This window comes from Oncorhynchus mykiss, chromosome 23 (genome assembly GCF_013265735.2).
Source record: "Oncorhynchus mykiss isolate Arlee chromosome 23, USDA_OmykA_1.1, whole genome shotgun sequence".
NCBI lineage: Eukaryota > Metazoa > Chordata > Actinopteri > Salmoniformes > Salmonidae > Oncorhynchus > Oncorhynchus mykiss.
In genome coordinates, this window is record NC_048587.1 from 40,924,048 (window position 1) to 40,951,415 (window position 27,368).

The following is a 27,368-nucleotide window of genomic DNA, read 5'->3' on the forward strand; positions in this document are numbered from 1 at the left end:
ACCAATAACATCTGTTAAATATGTGTATGGGACCAATAACATCTGCTAAATATGGACCAATAACATCTGTTAAATATGTGTATGGGACCAATAACATCTGTTAAATATGTGTATGTGACCAATAACATCTGTTAAATATGGACCAATAACATCTGTTAAATATGGACCCATAACATCTGTTAAATATGGACCAATAACATCTGTTAAATATGGACCAATAACATCTGTTAAATATGTGTATGGGACCAATAACATCTGTTAAATATGGACCAATAACATCTGTTAAATATGTGTATGGGACCAATAACATCTGTTAAATATGTGTATGTGACCAATAACATCTGTTAAATATGTGTATGTGACCAATAACATCTGTTAAATATGGACCAATAACATCTGTTAAATATGTGTATGTGACCAATAACATCTGTTAAATATGTGTATGTGACCAATAACATCTGTTAAATATGGACCAATAACATCTGTTAAATATGTGTATGGGACCAATAACATCTGTTAAATATGGACCAATAACATCTATTAAATATGGACCAATAACATCTGTTAAATATGTGTATGGGACCAATAACATCTGTTCTAAATATGGACCAATAACATCTGTTAAATATGGACCAATAACATCTGTTAAATATGGACCAATAACATCTGTTCTAAATATGTGTATGTGACCAATAACATCTGTTAAATATGGACCAATAACATCTGCTAAATATGGACCAATAACATCTGTTAAATATGTGTATGGGACCAATAACATCTGCTAAATATGGACCAATAACATCTGTTAAATATGTGTATGGGACCAATAACATCTGCTAAATATGGACCAATAACATCTGTTAAATATGTGTATGTGACCAATAACATCTGTTAAATATGTGTATGTGACCAATAACATCTGTTAAATATGTGTATGGGACCAATAACATCTGTTAAATATGGACCAATAACATCTGTTAAATATGGACCAATAACATCTGTTAAATATGGACCAATAACATCTGTTAAATATGTGTATGGGACCAATAACATCTGTTCTAAATATGGACCAATAACATCTGTTAAATATGGACCAATAACATCTGTTAAATATGTGTATGGGACCAATAACATCTGTTCTAAATATGGACCAATAACATCTGTTAAATATGGACCAATAACATCTGTTAAATATGGACCAATAACATCTGTTAAATATGGACCAATAACATCTGTTAAATATGTGTATGGGACCAATAACATCTGCTAAATATGGACCAATAACATCTGCTAAATATGGACCAATAACATCTGTTAAATATGTGTATGGGACCAATAACATCTGCTAAATATGGACCAATAACATCTGTTAAATATGTGTATGGGACCAATAACATCTGCTAAATATGGACCAATAACATCTGTTAAATATGTGTATGTGACCAATAACATCTGTTAAATATGTGTATGTGACCAATAACATCTGTTAAATATGTGTATGTGACCAATAACATCTGTTAAATATGGACCAATAACATCTGTTAAATATGTGTATGGGACCAATAACATCTGTTAAATATGGACCAATAACATCTGTTAAATATGTGTATGGGACCAATAACATCTGTTAAATATGGACCAATAACATCTGTTAAATATGTGTATGGGACCAATAACATCTGCTAAATATTGACCAATAACATCTGTTAAATATGTGTATGGGACCAATAACATCTGTTCTAAATATGGACCAATAACATCTGTTAAATATGTGTATGGACCAATAACATCTGCTAAATATGGACCAATAACATCTGTTAAATATGTGTATGGACCAATAACATCTGCTAAATATGGACCAATAACATCTGTTAAATATGTGTATGTGACCAATAAAATTTGGTTTGATTTGTGTGGCCTACCACTTCATGGCTGAGAAACGTTGTTGCTCCGAGACGTTTCCACTTCACATTAACAGCACTTACAGTTGACAGTTGACTACCCCCTAACTCCCAAAACCTGACCCCTACCCCCTACCCCCTAACCTTTAGACTGGAGGGAGAGTGATGGTCGTGAGCCCAGGAGAAGAGGGCACATAGAGGCTATGGAGCGCTTGCTGCAACAGGTCCGCGCTACACACACTCACTACAGCTGCGGAGGTGAGTAGACACACACACACGTAAAACAGCTCTCTCTTCTCCATCAGTGTGTGTGTGTGTGCGTGTCTGCATGTGTGTCTGCGTGCGTGTCTGCGTGTGTGTGTCTGCGTGTGTGTGTCTTCTCACTCTAAGGCCACACTTCTTCCAGTAGACTAACTTTGTATTAAAGTGAATAAATGAAGCATGAAACTAAAAGTGTTTTTACTCCAGTATGCTATGAATGGGTTCTCACAGTACCTCTCACACACACACACACACAAACAGTAGGCACTCCTCTCGTCACTGCCCCCCCTTACACACCAGGGGTCCGTGTGTACATAAATAATGTTTAATACGTTTAACCATTCTGGATTATACACATTTATGTGTTTTAGCATGTCAACCGTATAGCCTTGCTTTGTAAATCATCATGCTGGTAGAGAAAATACACCTAGGGGGAGGGGGGAGAGAGAGAGAGAGATGGTAAGAGCTACTAAAGCCCACCGTGAGTGGCGGTCAGCGCTGGAGGGAGTTGTTGTTCATAAGATCAGATCCACCATCAGGTTGGGGGATTTCTCGACCATTATGATGGATCCTAGCTGGTTTCAGATCAGTCCCAAGGGCGTCTTTCTGGTGGGCACAACACAGGGTAGGTAGAGTTGCGTTAGCAAGTGTGTGTGTGCGCGTGTGTAGGTGGTACGATGTGGCCTCAGTGTGTGGCTTAGTGCTTGACCCCAATCTTCGTGGTGGTGTGGGGGATAGGAGGAAGAGAGAGAGGGAGGGATGGATGGAGAGAGGTATAGAGGGCGGCTGTGCAGGCAGGGTGCTGAAAGTTGCCCAGCACGCACAAACGGCAGCTTCATGTCTAATGTGGGACTCCCCGAGAGGGAGCGTGCATGTGTGTTTGTTGGCGGGGGGGTGGAGAAAAACCCACCGTCACTCAACCGCTTAGGAGTGAACAGCTATGATGTCAGTGGGTTCGCTGCCAGCCACACACACACACACACACACACACAGTCTGGAGTAGTAGAATATGTATAGTAGAAAGAGATGGGGTGTGTGAGATTGTTTGTCAAAGTGGATTTTGGACAGACACTTGAAAACAGAGAGCAACCTCATGGAAGGACAGACAAAAATGTGTTAAACTTGTTGTGAAAAAACTTCTGTAGGCATTTATTTGGAGTTGTTTGAATTTATGGTTAGAGTGTTCAGTTAATTACTCACTCTAGTACTGTGTGTGTGTGGCTGACCATGGGGGGGGGGGTGTCTGCGCACCCTCGCTCTGTGGGGTATGTGTTGACATAGTTTATTTTTGGCGTTTCAGTGTTAAAAAATACATTTGCAAAATGAATCAGAGGTTGGTACAATGCCACCACTATAGAAGGCTGGGAGCAAACCCCTCATTTACCAGGAAGGTTATCTTCATTTCTGATGTGTATATGTGGAGCTTAGAGGACCTACACTACAAGCACAGCACAGAGACAGGGGTGTGTGGCACACTGCACCCTGTATTCCCCCACACACACACTGCCATGTTCGCACACAAATACACACAACCGGCCCCAAATGGATCACACACACATTATTGCGCTCCCACACACACTCTCTCTTGCTCTCTCCTCTCACTCTCTCTCCTCTCTCCTCTCACTCTCACTCACTGCCGAGCTATGTAAGCAAACTCTCCAAACTGTATGATGAGCTTTTGAGGAGATTTCTTTCTCCTTGACTCTCTCTCTCTCTCTCTCTCTCTCTCTCTCTCTCTCTCTTACACACACACTCTCTCTCACTGCATCGCTCTTCCCTCTCTTTCCTCACTTCCACCCCTTCCCCCTCTCTGTCTGTTTGTGCCAGCAGTAGTAGTTGGATCAGATGGAATGGTCCTCACCTCATTAATCACTACCAATCCAGTTTGTCTCACTCTCTCTCTTCTCTTTTTATTCTCTGTGACGAGGATCAAGCAGCCTTTGTTATATTATCCACGTGTCAAAAGCAGTTAACCTGGTGGAAACAGAAATACACATAGACTTAAAGACTGGCGAGTCACCAGCACCGTCGTCTGTTCTGAAAATAATTCTGTAATATGAAAATACACACTTTTTTATTTGTAACAATGCTGGATGCTATAAGCGTTTTTGGAGAATATTAAAAGAGAGCATTAAACTAGTTAACTATGTTTTGAATACCTAAACGTTAAAGCTGTAGTCAGTAGATGAGAGAGTTGTAAAGAGCGAGAGGGAGTCAGCGAGAAAGGTCAACCAGTGAAGAACGAACACCATTGTAAATACAACCCATATTTATGTTGATTTATTTTCCCTTTTGTAATTTAACTATTTGCACATCATTACAACACTGTATATATACAGTGCCTTGCGAAAGTATTCGGCCCCCTTGAACTTTGCGACCTTTTGCCACATTTCAGGCTTCAAACATAAAGATATAAACTTTATTTTTTTGTGAAGAATCAACAACAAGTGGGACACAATCATGAAGTGGAACGACATTTATTGGATATTTCAAACTTTTTTAACAAATCAAAAACTGAAAAATTGGGCGTGCAAAATTATTCAGCCCCTTTACTTTCAGTGCAGCAAACTCTCTCCAGAAGTTCAGCGAGGATCTCTGAATGATCCAATGTTGACCTAAATGACTAATGATGATAAATACAATCCACCTGTGTGTAATCAAGTCTCCGTATAAATGCACCTGCACTGTGATAGTCTCAGAGGTCCGTTAAAAGCGCAGAGAGCATCATGAAGAACAAGGAACACACCAGGCAGGTCCGAGATACTGTTGTGAAGAAGTTTAAAGCCGGATTTGGATACAAACATTTTTCCCAAGCTTTAAACATCCCAAGGAGCACTGTGCAAGCGATAATATTGAAATGGAAGGAGTATCAGACCACTGTAAATCTACCAAGACCTGGCCGTCCCTCTAAACTTTCAGCTCATGCAAGGAGAAGACTGATCAGAGATGCAGCCAAGAGGCCCATGATCACTCTGGATGAACTGCAGAGATCTACAGCTGAGGTGGGAGACTCTGTCCATAGGACAACAATCAGTCGTATATTGCACAAATCTGGCCTTTATGGAAGAGTGGCAAGAAGAAAGCCATTTCTTAAAGATATCCATAAAAAGTGCCGTTTAAAGTTTGCCACAAGCCACCTGGGAGACACACCAAACGTGGAAGAAGGTGCTGGTCAGATGAAACCAAAATTGAACTTTTTGGCAACAATGCAAAACGTTATGTTTGGCGTAAAAGCAACACACCATCCCCACTGTCAAACATGGTGGTGGCAGCATCATGGTTTGGGCCTGCTTTTCTTCAGCAGGGACAGGGAAGATGGTTAAAATTGATGGGAAGATGGATGGAGCCAAATACAGGACCATTCTGGAAGAAAACCTGATGGAGTCTGCAAAAGACCTGAGACTGGGACGGAGATTTGTCTTCCAACAAGACAATGATCCAAAACATAAAGCAAAATCTACAATGGAATGGTTCAAAAATAAACATATCCAGGTGTTAGAATGGCCAAGTCAAAGTCCAGACCTGAATCCAATCGAGAATCTGTGGAAAGAACTGAAAACTGCTGTTCACAAATGCTCTCCATCCAACCTCACTGAGCTCGAGCTGTTTTGCAAGGAGGAATGGGAAAAAATTTCAGTCTCTCGATGTGCAAAACTGATAGAGACATACCCCAAGCGACTTACAGCTGTAATCGCAGCAAAAGGTGGCGCTACAAAGTATTAACTTAAGGGGGCTGAATAATTTTGCACGCCCAATTTTTCAGTTTTTGATTTGTTAAAAAAGTTTGAAATATCCAATAAATGTCGTTCCACTTCATGATTGTGTCCCACTTGTTGTTGATTCTTCACAAAAAAATACAGTTTTATATCTTTATGTTTGAAGCCTGAAATGTGGCAAAAGGTCGCAAAGTTCAAGGGGGCCGAATACTTTTGCAAGGCACTGTATTTCCCTCAGATTACACAGATCCACAAAGAATTTGAAAACAAATCCAATTTTGAAAAACTCCCATATCTACTGGGTGAAATTCCACAGTGTGCCATCACAGCAGCAAGATTTGTGACCTGTTGCCACGAGAAAAGGGCAACCAGTGAAGAACAAACACCATTGTAAATACAACCCATATTTATGCTTATTTATTTTATCTTGTGTCCTTTAACCATTTGTACATTGTTAAAACACTGTATATATATATATATATATATATATATATATATATATATATATATATATATATATATATATATATATATATATATATATAATATGACATTTGGATTGTCTTTATTGTTTTGAAACTTCTGTATGTGTAATGTTTACTGTTAATTGTTATTGTTTATTTCACTTTATATATTATCTACCTCACTTGCTTTGGCAATGTTAACACATGTTTCCCATGCCAATAAAGCCCCTTGAATTTAATTGAATTGAATTGAGACATGGAGAGAGAGAGACAGAGAGACAGAGACATGGAGAGAGATAGACAGAGATGCAGAGAGAGACAGAGAGACATGGAGTGAGATAGACAGAGAGAGGGAGAAACAGAGATGGAGAGAGAGATAGACAGTGAGAGAGAGAGACAGAGATGGAGAGAGCCTCAATCTTTAGTCTGATAATGGAGATTATATACGTCAGATCCTGATCCTCAGGCAGTAGAGGCTTCACAAGGAAGAATTCTTCCTTCCCTTCTTGTATCCCTCCCTCCATCCCTCCTTCCCCTCCCTCCATCTCTCCTGTCCCAGGGGAGTGAGTGACATTACCAGACCGTGGCGTGGGCACATTTCATTTTTCCTTCCTTCCCTCCCTCCATCCATCCTTAGGGCAATGATACTTTGACTGAAATCGTGACTGAACCGAGTAGAGTTAGCTAACAGTATACTGTGGTCAGTCTGTCTGACTGCCTTGTGTTTCCACACCGTGATTATGTGTTTAATTAGCTGGTAGAGTCCCTGCGGTCTGGAGATTGGCATCACTGGGGCCAAGGGTCATGGGGCAGATAGCAGGGTGATGGGGGTGAGAGGGGGGAGATACAGGGTTAGATAGGGGCTATGGAGGATAGACAGCTGAACAGACTGAGATAAAACAACAGAGTGTCACTGAAGCTTGACAATTGACCAGCACTGTGAACCTCTTATTTCTGACTCACTCTTCCCCTGCTGTTGTTTTGTGATTGTTTCCTTTCATTCAATTGCCAAGAAAGGACACGACATAACAAACAGTCAACAAGGTTGTTCTCTCCTGCTCTCTTTCTCTCTCGCTCTATTTCTCTCTCTCTATTTCGCTGTCAATACCTTTCTCTCGAAATCATCCACTCTCGCTCACTCCGATAAAGTAAGACTCACTTTGCTCCTTAGAAGGTCAAGGTCCTAGTACAGCACTGAACACAGACAATAACAACAATTACAATAGTGAATAAACCATTAGAAGACATATGTTCAAGTTCTGTACAATAACAGTTAATTGAGTACTGATCAACATGCAGGGAATAACATCATTACAATACTATAACACAATAACACCCAGGCCTGGGTTTATAGACACTACTATGACTGCATTTCAATTCTGAAAGTATTTGAGTATTTCAAATCAGCGCACAAACAGACACACAGACACTAGTTCATGTTCAAAACAGCAGAAAGTAATGAGACTAACAAATAAGAGGTAAAATGTCTTCTTTACTATGAAGACAAATAATCAGTTTCTCTTCTTCCTCAACCTGTCTCCTCTCCTACTCTCAGACACATCAAAGCTCCAGAACCCAAGCCGTAAGCAGTCCGTCTCCAGAAGTCTCAAGCACCTGTTTAACTCTTCAAACAAGTTTGTCAAGACACTCAAAAGGTGAGCTAGTAGTGTTTTTGTGTAAATTACACCACCTGGATGTACATCATGGACTGTTCAAATTGGAGACTCTCCATTGTGAAACTGAGCTGGACTATTCCATTCTGCTGGTTTTATAGGGGGGTTTACCTGGCGGCTGTGTTTTACCACAAAGACAGTGTTCTGGTGACCACAGAGGACCAGATCCCTATAGTGGAGGTGGATGACTCCTACGGCAGCTCTCTCATGCAGGACTTCCTCTGGTTCACTAAGGTATTGTGGGTCATGTAGTACATTATATCAAGAACAGTGGCCACATTGAATTTATTTTTTGTATGACTAAATTGCATCAAGCAGTATTCTGCATTTCACTTTATACTTAGCAGAGTAAAAAGGAATGTACCATGATACCTTTTCTAGATGATCTTCATGGTGCAGCCTCTCTTTCTCTCCTCTCTCTCTATTTCTCTCTATCTACATCCCCTCCCTCTCTCTGTAGTTGTCATGTATGTGGGAGGATGTGCGGTGGCTGAGACAGAGTATGTCTGTCTCCATGTCCTCCTCCTCCACTCTACAGGCCAGACAGAAGATGCTGTCTGCCGCTGGGCAACTACAGGTACACTTGTGTATGTGTGTGGTATGTGAGTGAGAGATGAATAGATAGGCAAACATACAGATAGAAGGATTTATTGGTGTATTCAGTGATTGATTGACTGATGTCATTCTCAGAATCTGTTAGGCACACACAATCTGGGGCGTGTCCACTACGAGCCCATCAAGGATCGTCATGGTAATGTATTATTATTGACGATCAGGGACATGGAGAGCCAGTACTCCTTCTTCAATGGGAAGTGGATGCAGGTGTCCAAGCTACAGAGCCAGAGGAAGAGTCTGTCCACACCTGAAGAACCCTACGCGCTGGACATACTGCTAATAACCATACAGGTAGAAGATAGATTTACCATAACATTGCCACAACCCTACCATAACCTTACCATAACTCTACTATAACCCCACCATAACATAACCCTACTATAACCATATCATAGTGGTCCTCTGTAGTTCAGTCGGTACAGCATGACACTTGCTACGTCAGGATAGTGGGTTTGATTCCAGGTATCACCCATGCTTATGCACACATAACTTTAAGTCTCTTTGGATAAAAGTGTCTGCTAAGTAGCATATATTATTATATTATAACCAATGATGTATATAAACCCTGAATGAGAGGCTTTGAAGCCACCGGTCGGCCATATTGGCACTCCCAAGAAGAAGCAGTCCTCCATAGGAATAAATGGAATTCTATTTCAATGAAATGTTTCATGGACAGAATGACATGTATTTAAGTATTTGTTGTTGTAGTGGGGACAGTAACATTAGAACTTTCAAAAGATTATGCCTTAAGGAACATATTTATCTCACATTATATCATTTAAAGCATTGAGATGTCTATAGTAGAATAAACGTGGCAAAAGCAAATGTAGACATGAATTAGTCCATTTCTATAGCTTCCAACATATTTGTTACATGGTGGGGTAGTGTCAAGATGGCTTCATTACAGCGCCCCCTGTCAGTCATCTAGTGTATACCCTATGCACTGGACATACTGCTATCACTATACAGGTACCACACACATTCACCCACTGACCCTGTATATTCTCTCTCTCTCTCTCTCTCTCTCTCTCTCTCTCTCTCTCTCTCTCTCTCTCTCTCTCTCTCTCTCTCTCTCTCTCTCTCTCTCTCTCTCTCTCTCTCTCTCTCTCTCTCTCTCTCTTTCCCTCCCTCCCTCCCTCTGTCCCTCCCTCCACAGGACATCTTGGCCTACCAGAGGCGTAGCCAGCATCGCCTGGTCCCAGGTCTGTACCTGGGCTACCTGAAGCTCAGCAGCTCTGTAGACCAGATCAGGGTGCTGGTACCACAGAGGATGCCCAACATGCTGTGCCACGCGCGGGTACGAGACAACGCCAATGTCTCCAGGTAAGGACTCACCACAGCTGGATGTATACTTACTGTCTTACTTACTCTTACCTTTACATTACCTTTGGATTTGTTGGGAGTGACACACAGAGCAACCAAGATGCAACTTTGTAGCAAGCAACTAAAATTGCATCCAGATTACTTCATGTGACATCAGTTTAAGGCTGCAATGAAATCCCTCCATGAAACATGTTGAGCGTCACTTCAAGAGAAGTTGATTTTGGACAGCTCCTCCATCCTAGTGTTGCAACATGGTTCCAGGCCTCATATACACCCCAAGATTCTAGCCCGGTCCAACCTAAGCATGGTGAGCTGAAGCCCGAGCCCAGGCTCGGACCGACATCACAGAAATTAAATGAGCCCGAACCTGAAATAAAAGCCATATTACTAGAAAACAGTATATTTATTTAAACTCGTATTGAGAGCAATGCAGTGGATGCAGGCAGCAGCGGAGTGAGGAGACGAGGAAACAGCTCTTGGGGTGGATGCAGGCAGCAGCGGAGTGAGGAGACGAGGAAACAGCTCTTGGGGTGGATGCAGGCAGCAGCGGAGTGAGGAGACGAGGAAACAGCCCTTGGGGTGGATGCAGGCAGCAGCGGAGTGAGGAGACGAGGAAACAGCTCTTGGGGTGGATGCAGGCAGCAGCGGAGTGAGGAGACGAGGAAACAGCTCTTGGGGTGGATGCAGGCAGCAGCGGAGTGAGGAGACGAGGAAACAGCTCTTGGGGTGGATGCAGGCAGCAGCGGAGTGAGGAGACGAGGAAACAGCTCTTGGGGTGGATGCAGGCAGCAGCGGAGTGAGGAGACGAGGAAACAGCCCTTGGGGTGGATGCAGGCAGCAGCAGAGTGAGGAGACGAGGAAACAGCTCTTGGGGTGGATGCAGGCAGCAGCGGAGTGAGGAGACGAGGAAACAGCTCTTGGGGTGGATGCAGGCAGCAGCGGAGTGAGGAGACGAGGAAACAGCTCTTGGGGTGGATGCAGGCAGCAGCGGAGTGAGGAGACGAGGAAACAGCCCTTGGGGTGGATGCAGGCAGCAGCAGAGTGAGGAGACGAGGAAACAGCTCTTGGGGTGGATGCAGGCAGCAGCGGAGTGAGGAGACGAGGAAACAGCTCTTGGGGTGGATGCAGGCAGCAGCGGAGTGAGGAGACGAGGAAACAGCTCTTGGGGTGGATGCAGGCAGCAGCGGAGTGAGGAGACGAGGAAACAGCCCTTGGGGTGGATGCAGGCAGCAGCAGAGTGAGGAGACGAGGAAACAGCTCTTGGGGTGGATGCAGGCAGCAGCGGAGTGAGGAGACGAGGAAACAGCTCTTGGGGTGGATGCAGGCAGCAGCGGAGTGAGGAGACGAGGAAACAGCTCTTGGGGTGGATGCAGGCAGCAGCGGAGTGAGGAGACGAGGAAACAGCCCTTGGGGTGGATGCAGGCAGCAGCGGAGTGAGGAGACGAGGAAACAGCTCTTGGGGTGGATGCAGGCAGCAGCGGAGTGAGGAGACGAGGAAACAGCCCTTGGGGTGGATGCAGGCAGCAGCGGAGTGAGGAGACGAGGAAACAGCCCTTGGGGTGGATGCAGGCAGCAGCAGAGTGAGGAGACGAGGAAACAGCTCTTGGGGTGGATGCAGGCAGCAGCGGAGTGAGGAGACGAGGAAACAGCTCTTGGGGTGGATGCAGGCAGCAGCGGAGTGAGGAGACGAGGAAACAGCCCTTGGGGTGGATGCAGGCAGCAGCGGAGTGAGGAGACGAGGAAACAGCCCTTGGGGTGGATGCAGGCAGTAGCGGAGTGAGGAGACGAGGAAACTCACCTTAGTTATGATCAACTGAATTACAAAAATATTTGAATAAAGTAGGCTAATGCAATTAAAGGCATGTATCAAATTCTTGCTTATACTGAAATTCCCTAAGTCATATCCAACCATTATACTAATTTAAAGCAATGGTAGTGTGTGGTCACCTATATGATCATTTCAGGACAGTTTTGATTGGGACAGCGCTTTGGGACAAGCGTGGGGGAAAGGTCTAGATAAATCAATCAATGTTAGATGTTTGTTTTAACTGAATTCCGGTTTGGATATTTGGTAACAATTAGGCTGGGAAAATGTTTGCTAAGTTGAGGTGAGTGCTCATGATTATCTTTATTCTAGCTTACTCATATATTCGCTGATCAGAACATGTTGCTAGCATGTTATGTAGTTTAGCAAGTTGATTTTACTCTTCACTCACATGTCCTACTCCCAACCAAAAGCCTGTAACTTACTTGTCTGGTAATCAATGTGATTTTCACTGAATCTCCGCCTGTATATTTGGTTGATTGATCTCTGGCTGGGCAAGTGGAGGCGGTAGCTCATTTATTTGTTTGCTCATCTATCACTGATCAGAAAAATTTAGCATGCCAAGATGTATCCTAAATAAAGTGTATTATTTTGCACTTGACTCACATAGTAACCTTATATAATCTATCCACCAGAGAGCTGTGAAAGGACGTTCTGTTTTTTAGGTCTTAATGTCACTTAGCCTACTTCGATATAATCAATCAATCCATCATTCGTTACTGTCAGTACACAGCATACGAGTCGTTCATGCCTTTAAATACAATCAAGCATTTTATTTTTAAATGAAATAACAAAGGTAGAATTGAATAATTGAACAATAAATAACTTGCTTGTCTGCCAAACACCAAACATCCATTTGAATAATCTCTAAAAAGCCCTTTCTTTTAAATGTATGTTTGATTAAGGAAACGTTTGAATCAGTTATGGGTCTACTTTCGATAGTTTACAAGGTCCAGTAAGGCACATTAGCAGGACAGTCATAGGGTTTATTTTGATAGGATGTATCTGCCATTGTAATATGGGCTTCTTCTGATACTGAGATGCGCTGCCTGTCATTGTCTTGGGGATCTTCATTCTCCCGAGTACACTCCAGCCTATTCGTATCACAATTTGAAGCATTTCAATAATCAGAAATATACATTTCATCATGCCAACAAATGTCTCTGGCCCAGCCAATATTGGAATCCTAGTGCTGCTAGTGGCTGCAGCTGCTGCGACTGAGAGAGAGCTGTAGTAGGCTAAAAGGTGCACAGACACAAGCTCAAAACCCTCCCGGGCCGAATCAATTCACAGAATTTGAGAATGAGAACTCTATGCTGAGTAACTACAGGTCTGTTTTTAGATTGTCTGTCTGGCTGTGTATACTGTAGGTAGTATTAGGGTCTTTCTGTTGTCTAGGTGGTATTAGGTCTAGGACTTGGCACCGTAACAGTTTTTGTTAGAACATTAACTTAGAGCAGGGTTCCCCAACTGGCGGCCCCCGGGCCGAATTTGGCCCGCAGGTGTTTTTATTTGTTCCCCCAAGTTTTCTGAGCAAAAAAATAAGACTAAAAACACCAGGAAATCAGCGCCAAGTGATTTTAATTTAAGAAATCTGTTCCCAAGTATTCCCACGCATAACAGAGAGACACGGGATTGCATATAAATGTAAGCAAGGTTTGAAATGATGAATGTTTTAGTCAAACATTTTGTCTGTTTGGGCTTCTTGCGGTCCATTTGCGGTCTACAAATCATTTGTAATTATATTCTGGCCCCTTGACCATCTGCTCAAGAAAGAATCGTCCCGCGGCTGACTTAGAGGAATGCCAACTCGCTGTTTACACCTCTGATGTTGTCAGCTAACATTCAAAGCATTACACACATTCTCTACTGGGACAATCACCGCTAATCTACCTACAGTATTATGTTACATTGACTCTGAGGCTGTGAGTGTGCGTACGCATGCGTGTGTGTGTGTGTGTGTGTGTGTGTGTGTGTGTGTGTGTGTGTGTGTGTGTGTGTTTGAGTAATAGATCTGATTTCTATGGGGCTGGGAGGAATAGGTAGAAGTATGTGTGCAATGCTCCTTGGCTACAGCTAGCAGAGTGTCTGGACGCTAGTCAGCAAGCAGAGTGTCTGGACGCTACTCAGCAAGCAGAGTGTCTGGACGCTAGTCAGCAAGCAGAGTGTCTGGACGATAGTCAGCTAGCAGAGTGTCTGGACGCTAGTCAGCTAGCAGAGTGTCTGGACGCTAGTCAGCTAGCAGAGTGTCTGGACGCTAGTCAGCTAGCAGAGTGTCTGGACGCTAGTCAGCTAGCAGAGTGTCTGGACGCTAGTCAGCTAGCAGAGTGTCTGGACGCTAGTCAGCTAGCAGAGTGTCTGGACGCTAGTCAGCTAGCAGAGTGTCTGGACGCTAGTCAGCTAGCAGGGTGTCTGGACGCTAGTCAGCTAGCAGAGTGTCTGGACGCTAGTCAGCTAGCAGAGTGTCTGGACGCTAGTCAGCTAGCAGAGTGTCTGGACGCTAGTCAGCTAGCAGAGTGTCTGGACGCTAGTCAGCTTGCAGAGTGTCTGGACGCTAGTCAGCTAGCAGAGTGTCTGGACGCTAGTCAGCTAGCAGAGTGTCTGGACGCTAGTCAGCTAGCAGAGTGTCTGGACGCTAGTCAGCTAGCAGAGTGTCTGGACGCTAGTCAGCTAGCAGAGTGTCTGGACGCTAGTCAGCTAGCAGAGTGTCTGGACGCTAGTCAGCTAGCAGAGTGTCTGGACGCTAGTCAGCTAGCAGAGTGTCTGGACGCTAGTCAACTAGCAGAGTGTCTGGACGCTAGTCAACTAGCAGAGTGTCTGGACGCTAGTCAACTAGCAGAGTGTCTGGACGCTAGTCAACTAGCAGAGTGTCTGGACGCTAGTCAACTAGCAGAGTGTCTGGACGCTAGGCAACTAGCAGAGTGTCTGGACGCTAGTCAACTAGCAGAGTGTCTGGACGCTAGTTAACCAGCGGTCCTAGTCAGCTGTGCTGCGGTCCTAGTTAGCTGTGCTGCGTTCCTAGTTAGCTGTGCTGCGTTCCTAGTTAGCTGTGCTGCGGTCTTAGTCACCTGCGCTGCGGTCCTAGTCAGTTGCGCTGCGGTCCTAGTTAGCTGCGCTGCAGTCCTAGTTAGCTGTGCCGCAGTCCTAGTTAGCTGTACTGCGGTTGAAAAATAGGGGTAGGGTTGTAGAGAATCAAAGGACCATGAATGTAATAATAAATGTTAGGTGCTGGCTTAAGGCCAGTAGCAACCACTACAGAATGTCCGGTCAGAACAAGGATGAGGCGGATGTCCCGGTTAGGGGGAGTTTAATAGAAGAAGATGTCCACATTCACACATCAAACACACATCTGACCTCTCATGGTTCAGATAACTGAGAATTATGTCCAGTGAGAACTGGAGTGGTGTGGTTCTGAAAGGGAAAAGGAGAATGAAAACTTAGGCTATGGCACTGCTTTAATATGAATGACTTGGCTGTATAAGCTAGCACAGGTAAGTAATTACAGCCAGGGCTATACACTACAGAAAGCATAAGGCCTAGTCACATGTCAAGAGGCTAAACAGCATGAAACAGGCAAATGTGCTCAAATAAACATAAGAGTAATGATGAAATGTATTCAATATAATTACAATGAGTGTGAGTCATATACAGTACCAGTGAAAAGTTTGGACATCCCTTACTCATTCAAGGGTTTTTCTTTATTTTTACTATTTTCCACATTGTAGAATAATCGTGAAGACATCATAACTATGAAATAACACATATGGAATCATGTAGTAACCAAAAAGGGTTAAACAAATCAAAATATATTTTAGATTTTAGATTCTTCAAAGTAGCCACCCTTTACCTTGATGACAGCTTTGCACACTCTTGGCATTCTCTCAACCAGCTTCATGAGGTAGTCACCTGGAATGCATTTCAATGAACAGGTGTGCCTTGTTAAAAGTGAATTTGTGGAATTTATTTCCTTTCTAATTGCGTTTGAGCCATCAGTTGTGTTGTGTGACAAGGTAGGGGTGGTATACAGAATATAACCCAATTTGGTAAAAGACCAAGTCCATATTGCGTTCGCCTCAATAAAGGGCTCCGTTTGCTACGCATTTCTGCTCTCCTGCGCCTGGCTTCCCTGCAGCCAGTTACGCACTCCTTTACAGGAAGTGCTCATCGGGATGGGGAAAGCACATTTCTGACCACACAGTGTGCTGGTTTCACAGACTAACTGAAACAGAAGTCCCGGGAATCAAGCCTGCTGATAGGCTGACTGAGATGTGGTGATAAGTATTTGGCGTGACCTTGACCAAAAAGACACTAACAAAAGTGGGGGTCCTCTGAATATGAGACTAAGCTGCCCAACTAGAACTAGCCATAAAGGGTGGCTAGAATCAGCTGACTGAAGCTGGCTGTTTTACTCCTAGTCACCTGTGCTGCGGTCCTAGTTTGCTGTGCTGTGGCCCTAGCTAGCTGGGCTGCGCTCCTAGTAACCTGTGCTGCAGTCCTAGTCACCTGTGCTGCGGTCCTAGTTTGCTGTGCTGTGGCCCTAGTTAGCTGTGTTGCTGTCTTAGTTAGCTGTGCTGCGGTCCTAGTCACCTGTGCTGCGGTCCTAGTTTGCTGTGCTGTGGCCCTAGTTAGCTGTGTTGCCTTCCTAGTTAGCTGTGCTGCAGTCCTAGTTACCTGTGCTGCGGTCCTAGTTACCTGTGCTGCGGGCCTAGTCACCTGTGCTGCGGTCCTAGTTAGCTGTGCTGCGGTCCTAGTTAGCTGTGCTGCGGTCCTATTTAGCTGTGCTGTGGTCCTAGTTAGCTGTGCTATGGTCCTAGTTAGCTGTGCTGCGGTCCTAGTTAGCTGTGCTGTGGACCTAGTTAGCTGTGCTGTGGTCCTAGTTAGCTGTGCTGCGGTCCTAGTTAGCTGTGCTGCGGTCCTAGTTACCTGTGCTGCGGTCCTAGTTAGCTGTGCTGCGGTCCTAGTTAGCTGTGCTGCGGCCCTAGTTAGCTGTGCTCTATTCTCTCTATTTCACTGTCTCTCTCACTATCCCTCCCTCGTGTTAGTGTGTGAGACAGAGAGGCAGACACTAGACGGGCAGCAGTGTGTATTTGGATCTGACAGTATAATATTATGCTACAGACACTGTGCCAAAGCCTCATGTATTTTCATCTACAGATCATGGAAATACTTGGGAGCTTTGGCTGTTGGTAGATGTAGAGAAACTGGAAAGTGTTGTACCCATGGTCAGTTGAGGAGTGAAAGAGAGGGATGAGGGGAGAGGAGAGAAAGAGAGGGATGAGGGGAGAAAGAGAGGGATGAGGGGAGAAAGAAAGGGATGAAGAGAGACATAGACGGATGAGGAGAGAAAGCGAGGGGAGAAAGAGAGGGATGAGGGGAGAGGAGAGAAAGAGACGGATGAGGAGAGAGGAGAGAAAGAGAGGGATGAGGGGAGAGGAGAGAAAGAGAGGGATGAGGGGAGAGGAGAGAAAGAGAGGGATGAAGGGAGAGGAGAGAAAGAGAGGGATGAAGGGAGAGGAGAGAAAGAGAGGGATGAAGGGAGAGGAGAGAAAGACAGGGATGAAGGGAGAGGAGAGAAAAGAGACGGATGAGGAGAGAGGAGAGAGAGAGGGATGAGGGTAGAGGAGAGAAAGAGAGGGATGAAGGGAGAGGAGAGAAAGAGAGGGATGAGGGGAGAGGAGAGAGAGGGATGAGGGGAGAGGAGAGAAAGAGAGGGATGAAGGGAGAGGAGAGAAAGAGAGGGATGAGGAGAGAGAGAGGGATGGGGGGAGAGCAGAGAAAGAGACGGATGAGGAGAGAGGAGAGAGAGGGATGAGGAGAGAGGAGAGAAAGAGAGGGATGAAGGGAGAGGAGAGAAAGAGAGGGATGAGGAGAGAGAGAGGGATGAGGGGAGAGGAGAGAAAGAGACGGATGAGGAGAGAGAGGGATGAGGGGAGAGGAGAGAGAGTTCTAAGGGGATAGAAGTGAGATAGAGGTGTTGAGTTTCTCTCTACAGGTGAAACAGAGATGTGTATGGGTGTGTGTAGGTGTGCGTGTGTGTTCTCTGTGCGTTGGTGCGTGTGTTTGTGTTAGTTGTGTAAATGAGTTGTTTGTTGACATTGGTCTGAGGTGGTAGAGGTGACCTCAGTGGTTAGCTTGACACAGGGAGTATTATACAGTATATACACCCACTGGGCCAGTTACACACACACTCACACTTTGGAAGAGGACTTCACATAAGTTTCAGGTAAAGAGGAATATAGACAGGCAGACATACACTCACTGTTGCTGGCAAGGAAGTATACACACACACGTCCAGGGGCAGTGGAAGATGTGATTTACTAGGTCTTTCCACAGACTGCACCACAGAGCACAGTGGGGGTCCGAGGGAGAGCCCATGTACAGAGAAATTCCCCGGAGCCAAACAACGATCCACACACACACACACACACATAAACAGCCTGATGGACATAGTGATACTCTATTGGTGCATCGTAATGTTTTGGGCGGCATCAGCCTTCAGAGTCACAGCCCTTTACCCTGTTACTATTCTGCTGCTCAGTGCTATGCTCCGACACAGAGCCATCACAACACCTTTAACCTATGAACTTATTCCTGCTTACACGAGGTGTTTCTCTTCTTTCTCTCTTTTTTTCCCTCTCTTTTTCTCTCTCTCAGGGAGGAGTGGGACTGGCTGCAGAGACTGTCAACCCTAGAGGATGGAGAAGAGAGAACGGAGGGAGAGAGAGAGGGAGCAGATCAAACGACAGACAGTAACACACCGCTCCTCTACTACGAGCTACAGACTTCCCTCAAGGCCCTGCTCAAACTCATCAACCTACCTCTGCACCAGGTACACACACAGGAATGCACGTATATACACACACACACACACACACCAATCTGTCTCTACAGTAGCTCTGTGCCAGGCACATAAAACCCATCTCTCATCAGGTCCTTCTCTGACAGGAGCCATATTGGATGGTTGATGGTCCTGACGGGAACCTCTCTATTAAGTTTATAGTTTCTGTTTGATCTTTTATCTTCTCTCTACCTCTGAACACTCCTCTCTTTACTCAGAGTTGTTTTACAACACAAATCAGCTGGGCTCTGAAAGCCATCTATCTCCCTGAGTGTCTTCAAATCAAATGTATTTGTCACATACATGTGTTTAGCAGATGTTATTGTGGGTGTCGCGAAAAATAAACAACATAGTTGTGTTCTTCAGGAATGTCAGTATCAGAGTGCTGAGGCTAGCTATGTGGTGGTGTCTGCGTCAAAAAAATGGCACCCGCGGCCTCCCGGGTGGCGCAGTGGTTAAGGGCGCTGTACTGCAGCGCCAGCTGTGCCATCAGAGTCCCTGGGTTCGCGCCCAGGCTCTGTCGTAACCGGCCGCGACCGGGAGGTCCGTGGGGCGACGCACAATTGGCCTAGCGTCGTCCGGGTTAGGGAGGGATTGGTCGGTAGGGATCTCCTTGTCTCATCGCGCACCAGCGACTCCTGTGGCGGGCCGGGCGCAGTGCGCGCTAGCCAAGGTTGCCAGGTGCACGGTGTAGCCTCCGACACATTGGTGCGGCTGGCTTCCGGCTTGGATGCGCGCTGTGTTAAGAAGCAGTACGGCTGGTTGGGTTGTGTATCGGAGGACGCATGACATTCAGCCTTTGTCTCTCCCGAGCCTGTACGGGAGTGGTAGCGATGACACAAGATAGTAGCTACTAAACAATTGGATACCACTAAATTGGGGAGAAAAAGGGGTAAAAAAATGTTTTAAATCAAAAAAAATTAAATAAATGGCACCCTATTTCCTATATAGAGCCATATGGGCCCTGTTTACAAGTAGTGCACTACATAGGGAATAGGGTGTCATGTTTCAGACGGAGACACCGCCACATAGCTAGCCTCAGCACTCTGATACTGACATTCCTGAAGAACACAACATTATGTTGTTTATGTTCTAAGAAGAACTGGACAGACAGAATTGTCTATCACATCTCACTGTCCAAGTATTCCATTACTTTAGAGATAAAGGGGAAATACAAGGCAAGGGGAACATTTACCAAGACACTTAGATGGGCGAGTTGGAATGTGTGTGTGTCCCTGCCTGTGTGCGAGTGTGTGTGCGCGTGGGTGTGCGCGTGGGTGGGTGTGTGTGTGAGCGTGGGTGTGTGTTTGTGTGTGCGCGCCCGGCTGTATGTGTCCATCTTTGCCCCTGTTCATATTCTTACTGTGTTCATGTCTGTTTGCAGGCCAAGCACTTCCGTATCTACACTCACGAGGTGTTGGAGTTGGGTCATAATGTTTCCTTTCTGCTGCTGCTGCCGGCGGCTGAAGATGTGTGTACAGCTCCCGGACAGAGCAACCCCTACACTCCCCACTCCGGCTTTCTCAACCTCCCTCTACAAATGTTTGAGCTGGGTACGTCTACACTGACCACGGCCTTCTGTTAAGCCCCTCATCGTGTTGGAACGTCTACTTTCTCCCATCTCTCCCTCCTCTATCCCTGTGTACATCCCTCCCTCCTCTATCCCTGTTTACATCCCTCCCTCCTCTATCCCTGTGTACATCTCTCCCTCCTCTATCCCTGTGTACATCTCTCCCTCCTCTATCCCTGTGTACATCCCTCCCTCCCTCCTCTATCCCTGTGTACATCTCTCCCTCCTCTATCCCTGTGTACATCTCTCTCTTTCTCCCATCTCTCCCTCCTCTATCCCTGTGTACATCTCTCTCTTTCTCCCTCACGCTCCCTTGAATGAGTGAGAGATCATTTTTCTCTTTCTCTGTTGGCCCTTCTCTCTCCCTCTCTCTTTCTCGCTCTCTGTTCCTCTCTCCCTTCCTCTCCTTCTCTCTGTTAGCCTCTGTTCTTCTCTCTCTCACTCTTTCTCTCTATTAGCCCCTGTTCTTCTCTCTCTCTCGCTCTGTTTCTCTCTATTAGCCTTTGTTCTTCTCTCTCTCGCTCTGTTTCTCTCCCTCTCTGTGTTAGATCAGTGGTTGTAGATTCCTCTCTTTTCCTCTGGTCCGTAGGGCCACACATTAAATCAGTCTCTCTGAGGGCTCCAGAGCAGGCCCATGCTGATCTGACCTTTGACCCCCTCTGAGTGACTAGCCCCAGAGAATAGTAGTGCTGTGAATACAAAGTCACGTTCATCAGTCACTGAATGTCTTGTTATACACCTGTTATACACCTGTCATATGCTGTTAACATATATTAACATATAGTTATTTATTTGATCAAACCTTTATTTTTTCAGGCAAGTCCCATTGAGACTGATGTTTTTTACAAGGGTGCTCTGTTTACAAATGCAGAATAAAATGCATAACAAGGATTTAATAACACATTTATAACAATCTCGCCAGTCCACTTCTGTGCGTTAACTAGTCTATATATTGTATTTTCTTATATATATTTGTCTCTTTAATCCACTTCTGTGCGAATATGAAGAAGTTCATTAAAAACACCTGGTCTTTCCATGACACAGACTGACCAGGTGAATCGAGGTGAAAGCTATGATCAGTTGCCACCTGTTAAATCCCCTTCAATCAGTGTAGATGAAGGGGAGGAGACAGGTTAAAGAAGGATTTTGAAGCCTTGAGACAATTGAGGCATGGATTGCGTATGTGTGCCATTCAGAGGGTGAATGGACAAGACAAAAGGATTAAAGAACTACAACACTGCTGGGTTTTTCATGCTCAACAGTTTCCTGTGTGTATCAAGAATGGTCCACCACCCAAAGGACATAAAGCCAACTTGACATAACTAACAAATGCTTGTAGTCCATGTCCCAATGAATTGAGGCTGTTCTGAGGGTAAAGGGGGTGCAACTCAATATTAGGAAGGTGTTCCTATTGTTTTGTACACTCAATGTACGTCTCGTTATACAGTATTAACACGGTATATGTCTCTATCCAGTCCATGTCTGTGCCTATAAGAAGTGATTTAGTCTATATATTGTATGTTCTGATATACTGTATATTTGTCTATATTTGTCCACTTCTGTGCGAATAAGAAGTTCATTTGTCTATATATGTCTTGTCTCTCTCCAGTCCATTTCAGTGCGTACAAGGAGAAGTGCATCAGTCTGTACTGCCGCATGTCTTCTGTCTTGGACCTGGATGCACTTATTACCCAGCAGGCACTGCGAGAGGCCATAATGGACACAGAGGTTGCCACTGCCAAACAGAGACACCAACATATACTGGACTATATACAGGTAGGGAGATATAACTGTCCCTGTAAATGTACAGCGTGAAACTGGCAGCAGAGTTGCCAGCTAAATGCTGTAGTTTTGCTTTACAGCAGGGATGCTGTCACATGTTTAACAGTAAGAAAAACAGTGTTGTATTATACAATACAGCATTATACTGTAAATAGGCCTACTGTAATAATTACAGCAACACAGCTGTATTATATAATTACAGTAGTTTGCTGGCAACTCTGCTGCAAGTATAATGCTGTAAATGTCCAGTACAGCATGTTACTGTAATATTTGTACGGTAATTGTAATGAATGAATTAAATTAATTCAATTTTCATATTACGGCATATAAATATATATATATATATGTGTGTAAACTTGTTTTTCAACCACTCCACAAATGTCTTGTTAACAAACTATAATTTTGGCAAATCGGTTAGGACATCTACTTTGTGCATGACACAAGTAATTTTTCCAACAATTGTTTACAGACAGATTATTTCACTTATAATTCACAGTATCATAATTCCAGTGGGTCAGAAGTTTACATACACTAAGTTGATTGTGCCTTTAAACAGCTTGGAAAATTCCAGAAAATTATGTCATGACTTTAGAAGCTTCTGATAGGCTAATTGACATCATTTGATTCAATTGGAGGTGTACCTGTGGATGTATTTCAAGCTCTGTGCCTCTTTACTTAACATCATGGGAATTTCAAAAATAATCAGCCTAGACCTCAGAAAAACAGTTGGAGACCTCCACAAGTCTGGTTAATCCTTGGGAACAATTTCTAAACGCCTGAAGGTAGAACGTTCATCTGTACAAACAATAGTACGCAAGTATAAACACCATGGGACCACGCATGGAAGGAGACGCGTTCTGTCCTAGAGATGAACGTACTTTGGTGCGAAAAGTGCAAATCAATCCCAGAACAACAGCAAAGGACCTTGTGAAGATGCTGGAGGAAACAGGTACAAAAGTATCTACATTCACAGTAAAACTAGTCCTATGTCGACATAACCTGAAAGGCCACTCAGCAAGGAAGAAGCCACTGCTCCAAAACCGCCAAAACGGTTTGCAACTGTACATGGGGACAAAGATCGTAATTTTTGGAGAAATGTCCTCTGGTCTGATGAAACAAAAATAGAACTGTTTGCCATCATTATGTTTGGAGGAGAAAGGGGGAGGCTTGCAAGCCGAAGAACACCATCCTAACCGTGAAGCACGGGTGTGGCAGCATCATGTTGTGGGGGTGCTTTTCTGTGCAGGAGGGACCTGTGCACTTCACAAAATGGATGGCATCATGAGAGAGGAAAATTGATATATTGAAGAAACATCTCAAGACATTAGTCAGGAAGTTAAAGCTTGGTCATAAATGGTCTTTCAAATGGACAATGACCTCAAGCATACTTCAAAAGTTGTGGCAAGGACAACAAAGTCAAGGTATTGGAGTGGCCATCACAATACACTGACCTCAATCCTATAGAAAATGTGTGTGCAGAACTGAAAAGGTGTGTGCGAGCCAGGAGGCCTACAAACCTGACTCAGTTACACCAGCTCTGTCAGGAGGAGTGGGCCAAAATTCACCCAACTTGTGGAAGGCTGCCCGAAACATTTGACCCAAGTTAAACAATTTAAAGGCATTGCTACCAAATACTAATTGAGTGTATGTAAACTTCTGACCCACTGGGAATTTGATGAAAGAAATCAAAGCTGAAATAAATGACTCTCTCTGCTATTATTCTGACGTTTCGCATTCTTCAAATAGTGGTGATCCTAACTGACCTAAAACAGGGAATTTTTACTAGGATTAAATGTCAGGAATTGTGAAACACTGAGTTTAAATGTATTTGGCTAAGGTATATGTTAACTTCAGACTTCAACTGTATGTGTATATATTTTATATATGTACCAGTCAAAAGTTTGGACACAACTTCACATTCAACGTTTTTCTTTATTTTGACTATTTTCTACCTTGTAGAATAATAGTGAAGACATCAAAACTATACAATGAAACACATGGAATCATTTAGTAATCAAAAAAGTGTTTTATATTTGAGATTCTTCAAATAGCCACCCTTTGCCTTGATGACAGCTTTGCACACATTTGCCTTTCTGTCAACCAGCTTCATGAGGTAGTCACCTGGAATACATTTCTATTAACAGGTCTGCTTTGTTAAAAGTTAATTTGTGGAATGGCTTTCCTTCTTAATGCGTTTGAGCCAATCAGTTGTGTTGTCACAAGGTAGGGGTGGTATACAGAAGACAGCCCTATTCGGTAAAAGACCAAGTCCATATTATGGCAAGAACAGCTCAAATATGCAAAGGGAAATGACAGTCCATCATTACTTTAAACCATGAAAGTCAGTCAATCCGGAAAATTTCAAGCACTTTTCAAATTTCTTCAATTGCAGTCGCATCATGCTGGAAAAGGCATTGTTCATCACCAAACTGTTCCTGGATGGTTGGGAGAAGTTGCTCTCGGAGGATGTATTGGTACCATTCTTTATTCATGGCTGTGTTCTTAGGCAAAATTGTGAGTGAAGCCACTCCCTTGGCTGAGAAGCAACCCCACACATGAATGGTCTCATGATGCTTTACTGTTGGCATGACACAGGACTGATGGTAGGGCTCACCTTGTCTTCTCCGGACAAGCTTTTTTCCAGATGCCCCAAACATTCATCAGAGAAAATGTCTTTACCCCAGTCCTCAGCAGTCCAATCCCTGTAGCTTTTGCAGAATATCAGTATCAGATGCACTCAAACCTGCCTGCTGCCATTCCTGAGCAAGCTCTGTACTGGTGGTGCCCCGATCCCGCAGCTGAATCAACTTTAGGAGACGGTCCTGGCGCTTGCTGGACTTTCTTGGGCGCCCTGAAGCCTTCTTCACAACAATTGAACCGCTCTCCTTGAAGTTCTTGATGATCTGATAAATGGTTGATTTAGGTGCATTATGATTATCCGTAATCATGGTAGCATTCACATGAATGTATAAGTGTTTCCAAACATATTATACTCTTATTTACAATATAAGTGACTCCAAAATGACACAATACATTATTTACCATTAATTTCTATTGGGTACAAAATAATCTGAAACACAACCAAAACAAACAGCAAATGCATCCAACAAATGTGTCGAGTCACAAGCTTGATCTAGTCATTGCGAACTATGAATATGGGACCAAATACATAACTTTCTACTTCTTTAATACACACACAAGTTAATTTGTCCCAATACTTTTGGTCCCCTAAAATGGGTGGACTATGCACAAAAAGTGCTGTAATTCCTAAACGGTTCACCCGATATGGATACCCTCAAATTAACAGTCTGCACTTTAACCTCAAATGTAATCATTTCCTATCCATAGTGCTGGAGTACAGAGGCAAAACAACCAAACGTGTCACTGTCCCAAAACTTCTGGAGCTCACTGTATAAACCATTTGTATCTATTTCTAATACAAACGCATGAGTCCTTTTTTTTCACATTCATCAAAAGAAAATGGTTTAAAAGCTTATTTTTCATATCGTTTATGTTGTCCATTTTTCAGTAAATATATTTATCACGCACCAAAAATCTAAGAAACAGCAGAAACAACTGCGCTAATAATCCTATTGGAGTCAGTTTATTGATGTAATAAAGCCTAACTGCTACGAGTACTAGCTGTTAAATAGCTTGTTTTTCTAATGTTAAAGAACTCCATAACTGCCCAGCCTTCTCTCTCATGTCAGAAAGTTGAAAGCATGAAAGTAAACCCATCTGGTGTTTTTCTCTGTGAAGAACTAATCCAGCTTTTACCACCATGGTCTCTACTGGTAATGGAGACCAACCACAAAACCACAAGTGTGTTTCTGTGATCTGAGAGTGTGTGTGTGATCTGAGAGAGAGTGTGTGTGTGTTCTGAGCTCAGAGAGGCACGGAAAAATGTGGCCCCCAAACCACAGATTACACAGTACTCGGGAGAGCGAGAGAGAGCGACAGGGGAAAAAATAATACCAATCATGAATGACTGAGAGGGAGAGTGTGTGTGGGTGGGGATGTCTGAATATGTGTCTCTGTATAAAAGTGCCAATGTCTGTCTCTCAGTCTGTGTATGTGCATGAGTCTGCCTCTGTGTGTGCATGTAAATCTCATAGTTGTGCGTGTTTGTGCATTTGTGTGTGTGTATGTGAGCTCAGCAATGTGGGCTGCATTAGAGAGAGTGAAGTGTCAATGTGAGGGGGCAAAGCGTGTGAAAAGAGGCCCGTCTGTCTGAAAGCTCTTAGTGCTGGCCTGTCATACCACAGTCTGTCTAGATACTGGGAGGTCCTGTCAGGGTGCGTGTGTGTGTGCGCACGTACTTGCATTTCTATGTGTGTGCGCATTGTTACTTGCGAGTGTATAGGTGCGTGAAAGCGTTTCTGTGTTTACGTGCCTGTGTGTGTGTGTGTATCTGCGGCGTGTGTGTGTGGCTGTGCAGAAATGATGACGTTAAGCCATCTCCTTGCACAATTTGTTTAGACTTGCCATTACATGATCGGGGGGATTCCCTTACTGTGGTATTGTTGTCGAAGACTGGTTTAGTCCAGTAAACATCCTGTTAGTATTGTGTGGAAGTGCATCTTATTCAATTCATCACTGGATTTGGCATCACCCTCACATCAACTGACTAAATGAGTGAGTGGACTAAGTAAGGCCTGCGTCTTTTGAACATTGGAAGGAAGCCTCTGGTAATCTGGACTCCTGAGAGGAGAATTAGGGGACCAACCTCTAACCTCAATATGTGCAGTTCCTATTGTGTAGTTCAACACATTGATATACTATAAACCGACTTTGTCCTGCTGTGTGCGCTTGCGTCATTCATCCTCCAAAGGAACCACAAACCCTGTTGCATCTGGCTCTCTCAGGCACCACGACAGCCTGGTGGTGGGGGAGAGACCCCAGCAGTGGGGCCCCTGCCCTGGATCAAAGGAGAGTGGAGGGGGGCATCTGTGTGAATAGATGGGAATAGGGTGCAATTTAGGATTCAGAATAAGTAAGCTTCATTGATTGAAGCGAAGGGAAGCTAGAATCATTCCTCTGCAGTCAGTTTCCTCAGTTGCTTTTCTAATGGCACCCTATTCCAGATGGGCCCTGGTCAAAACTAGTGCACTATACAGGAAATATCCATAATCTTAAAGCCAATATTGCATACTATATATATCCTCTCCTCTTCAGTAGGAATAGTAGAGGAACAAATATGCCCGTAAACCAGCCAACCGTCCCGCGTCACTCCCAATACGATCCCCGCTCTGGTTCTCATCTGCATCTCACGCTGAATACAGTCCCACTCTGGCTCCAGTCCTTAGCTCCAGTGCGGGTTAATGGAATCTAAAGATGTCTGGTCAGAATGGGCAATTTCCTGTTTCAGGAGGAAGTCCTTTTGTCTGGCGCTCCTTACCT

At 44.2% G+C, this 27,368-nt stretch overlaps 1 protein-coding gene across 2 annotated transcripts in view; it reads left to right on the top strand.

Annotated features, from left to right (window-relative positions):
* ankfn1 (ankyrin repeat and fibronectin type III domain containing 1) overlaps positions 1-27,368 on the top strand; it is a 225,981-nt gene that overhangs the window by 192,007 nt on the left and 6,606 nt on the right. For both annotated transcript variants that reach the window (XM_021581040.2, XM_036960459.1), the window contains 9 exons: positions 2,052-2,159; positions 7,898-7,997; positions 8,117-8,249; positions 8,476-8,592; positions 8,706-8,921; positions 9,787-9,953; positions 18,433-18,607; positions 20,001-20,169; positions 21,796-21,962. In XM_021581040.2, the coding sequence (XP_021436715.2) occupies positions 2,052-2,159; positions 7,898-7,997; positions 8,117-8,249; positions 8,476-8,592; positions 8,706-8,921; positions 9,787-9,953; positions 18,433-18,607; positions 20,001-20,169; positions 21,796-21,962 (1,352 nt within the window). The remainder of the gene's footprint in view (positions 1-2,051; positions 2,160-7,897; positions 7,998-8,116; positions 8,250-8,475; positions 8,593-8,705; positions 8,922-9,786; positions 9,954-18,432; positions 18,608-20,000; positions 20,170-21,795; positions 21,963-27,368) is intronic.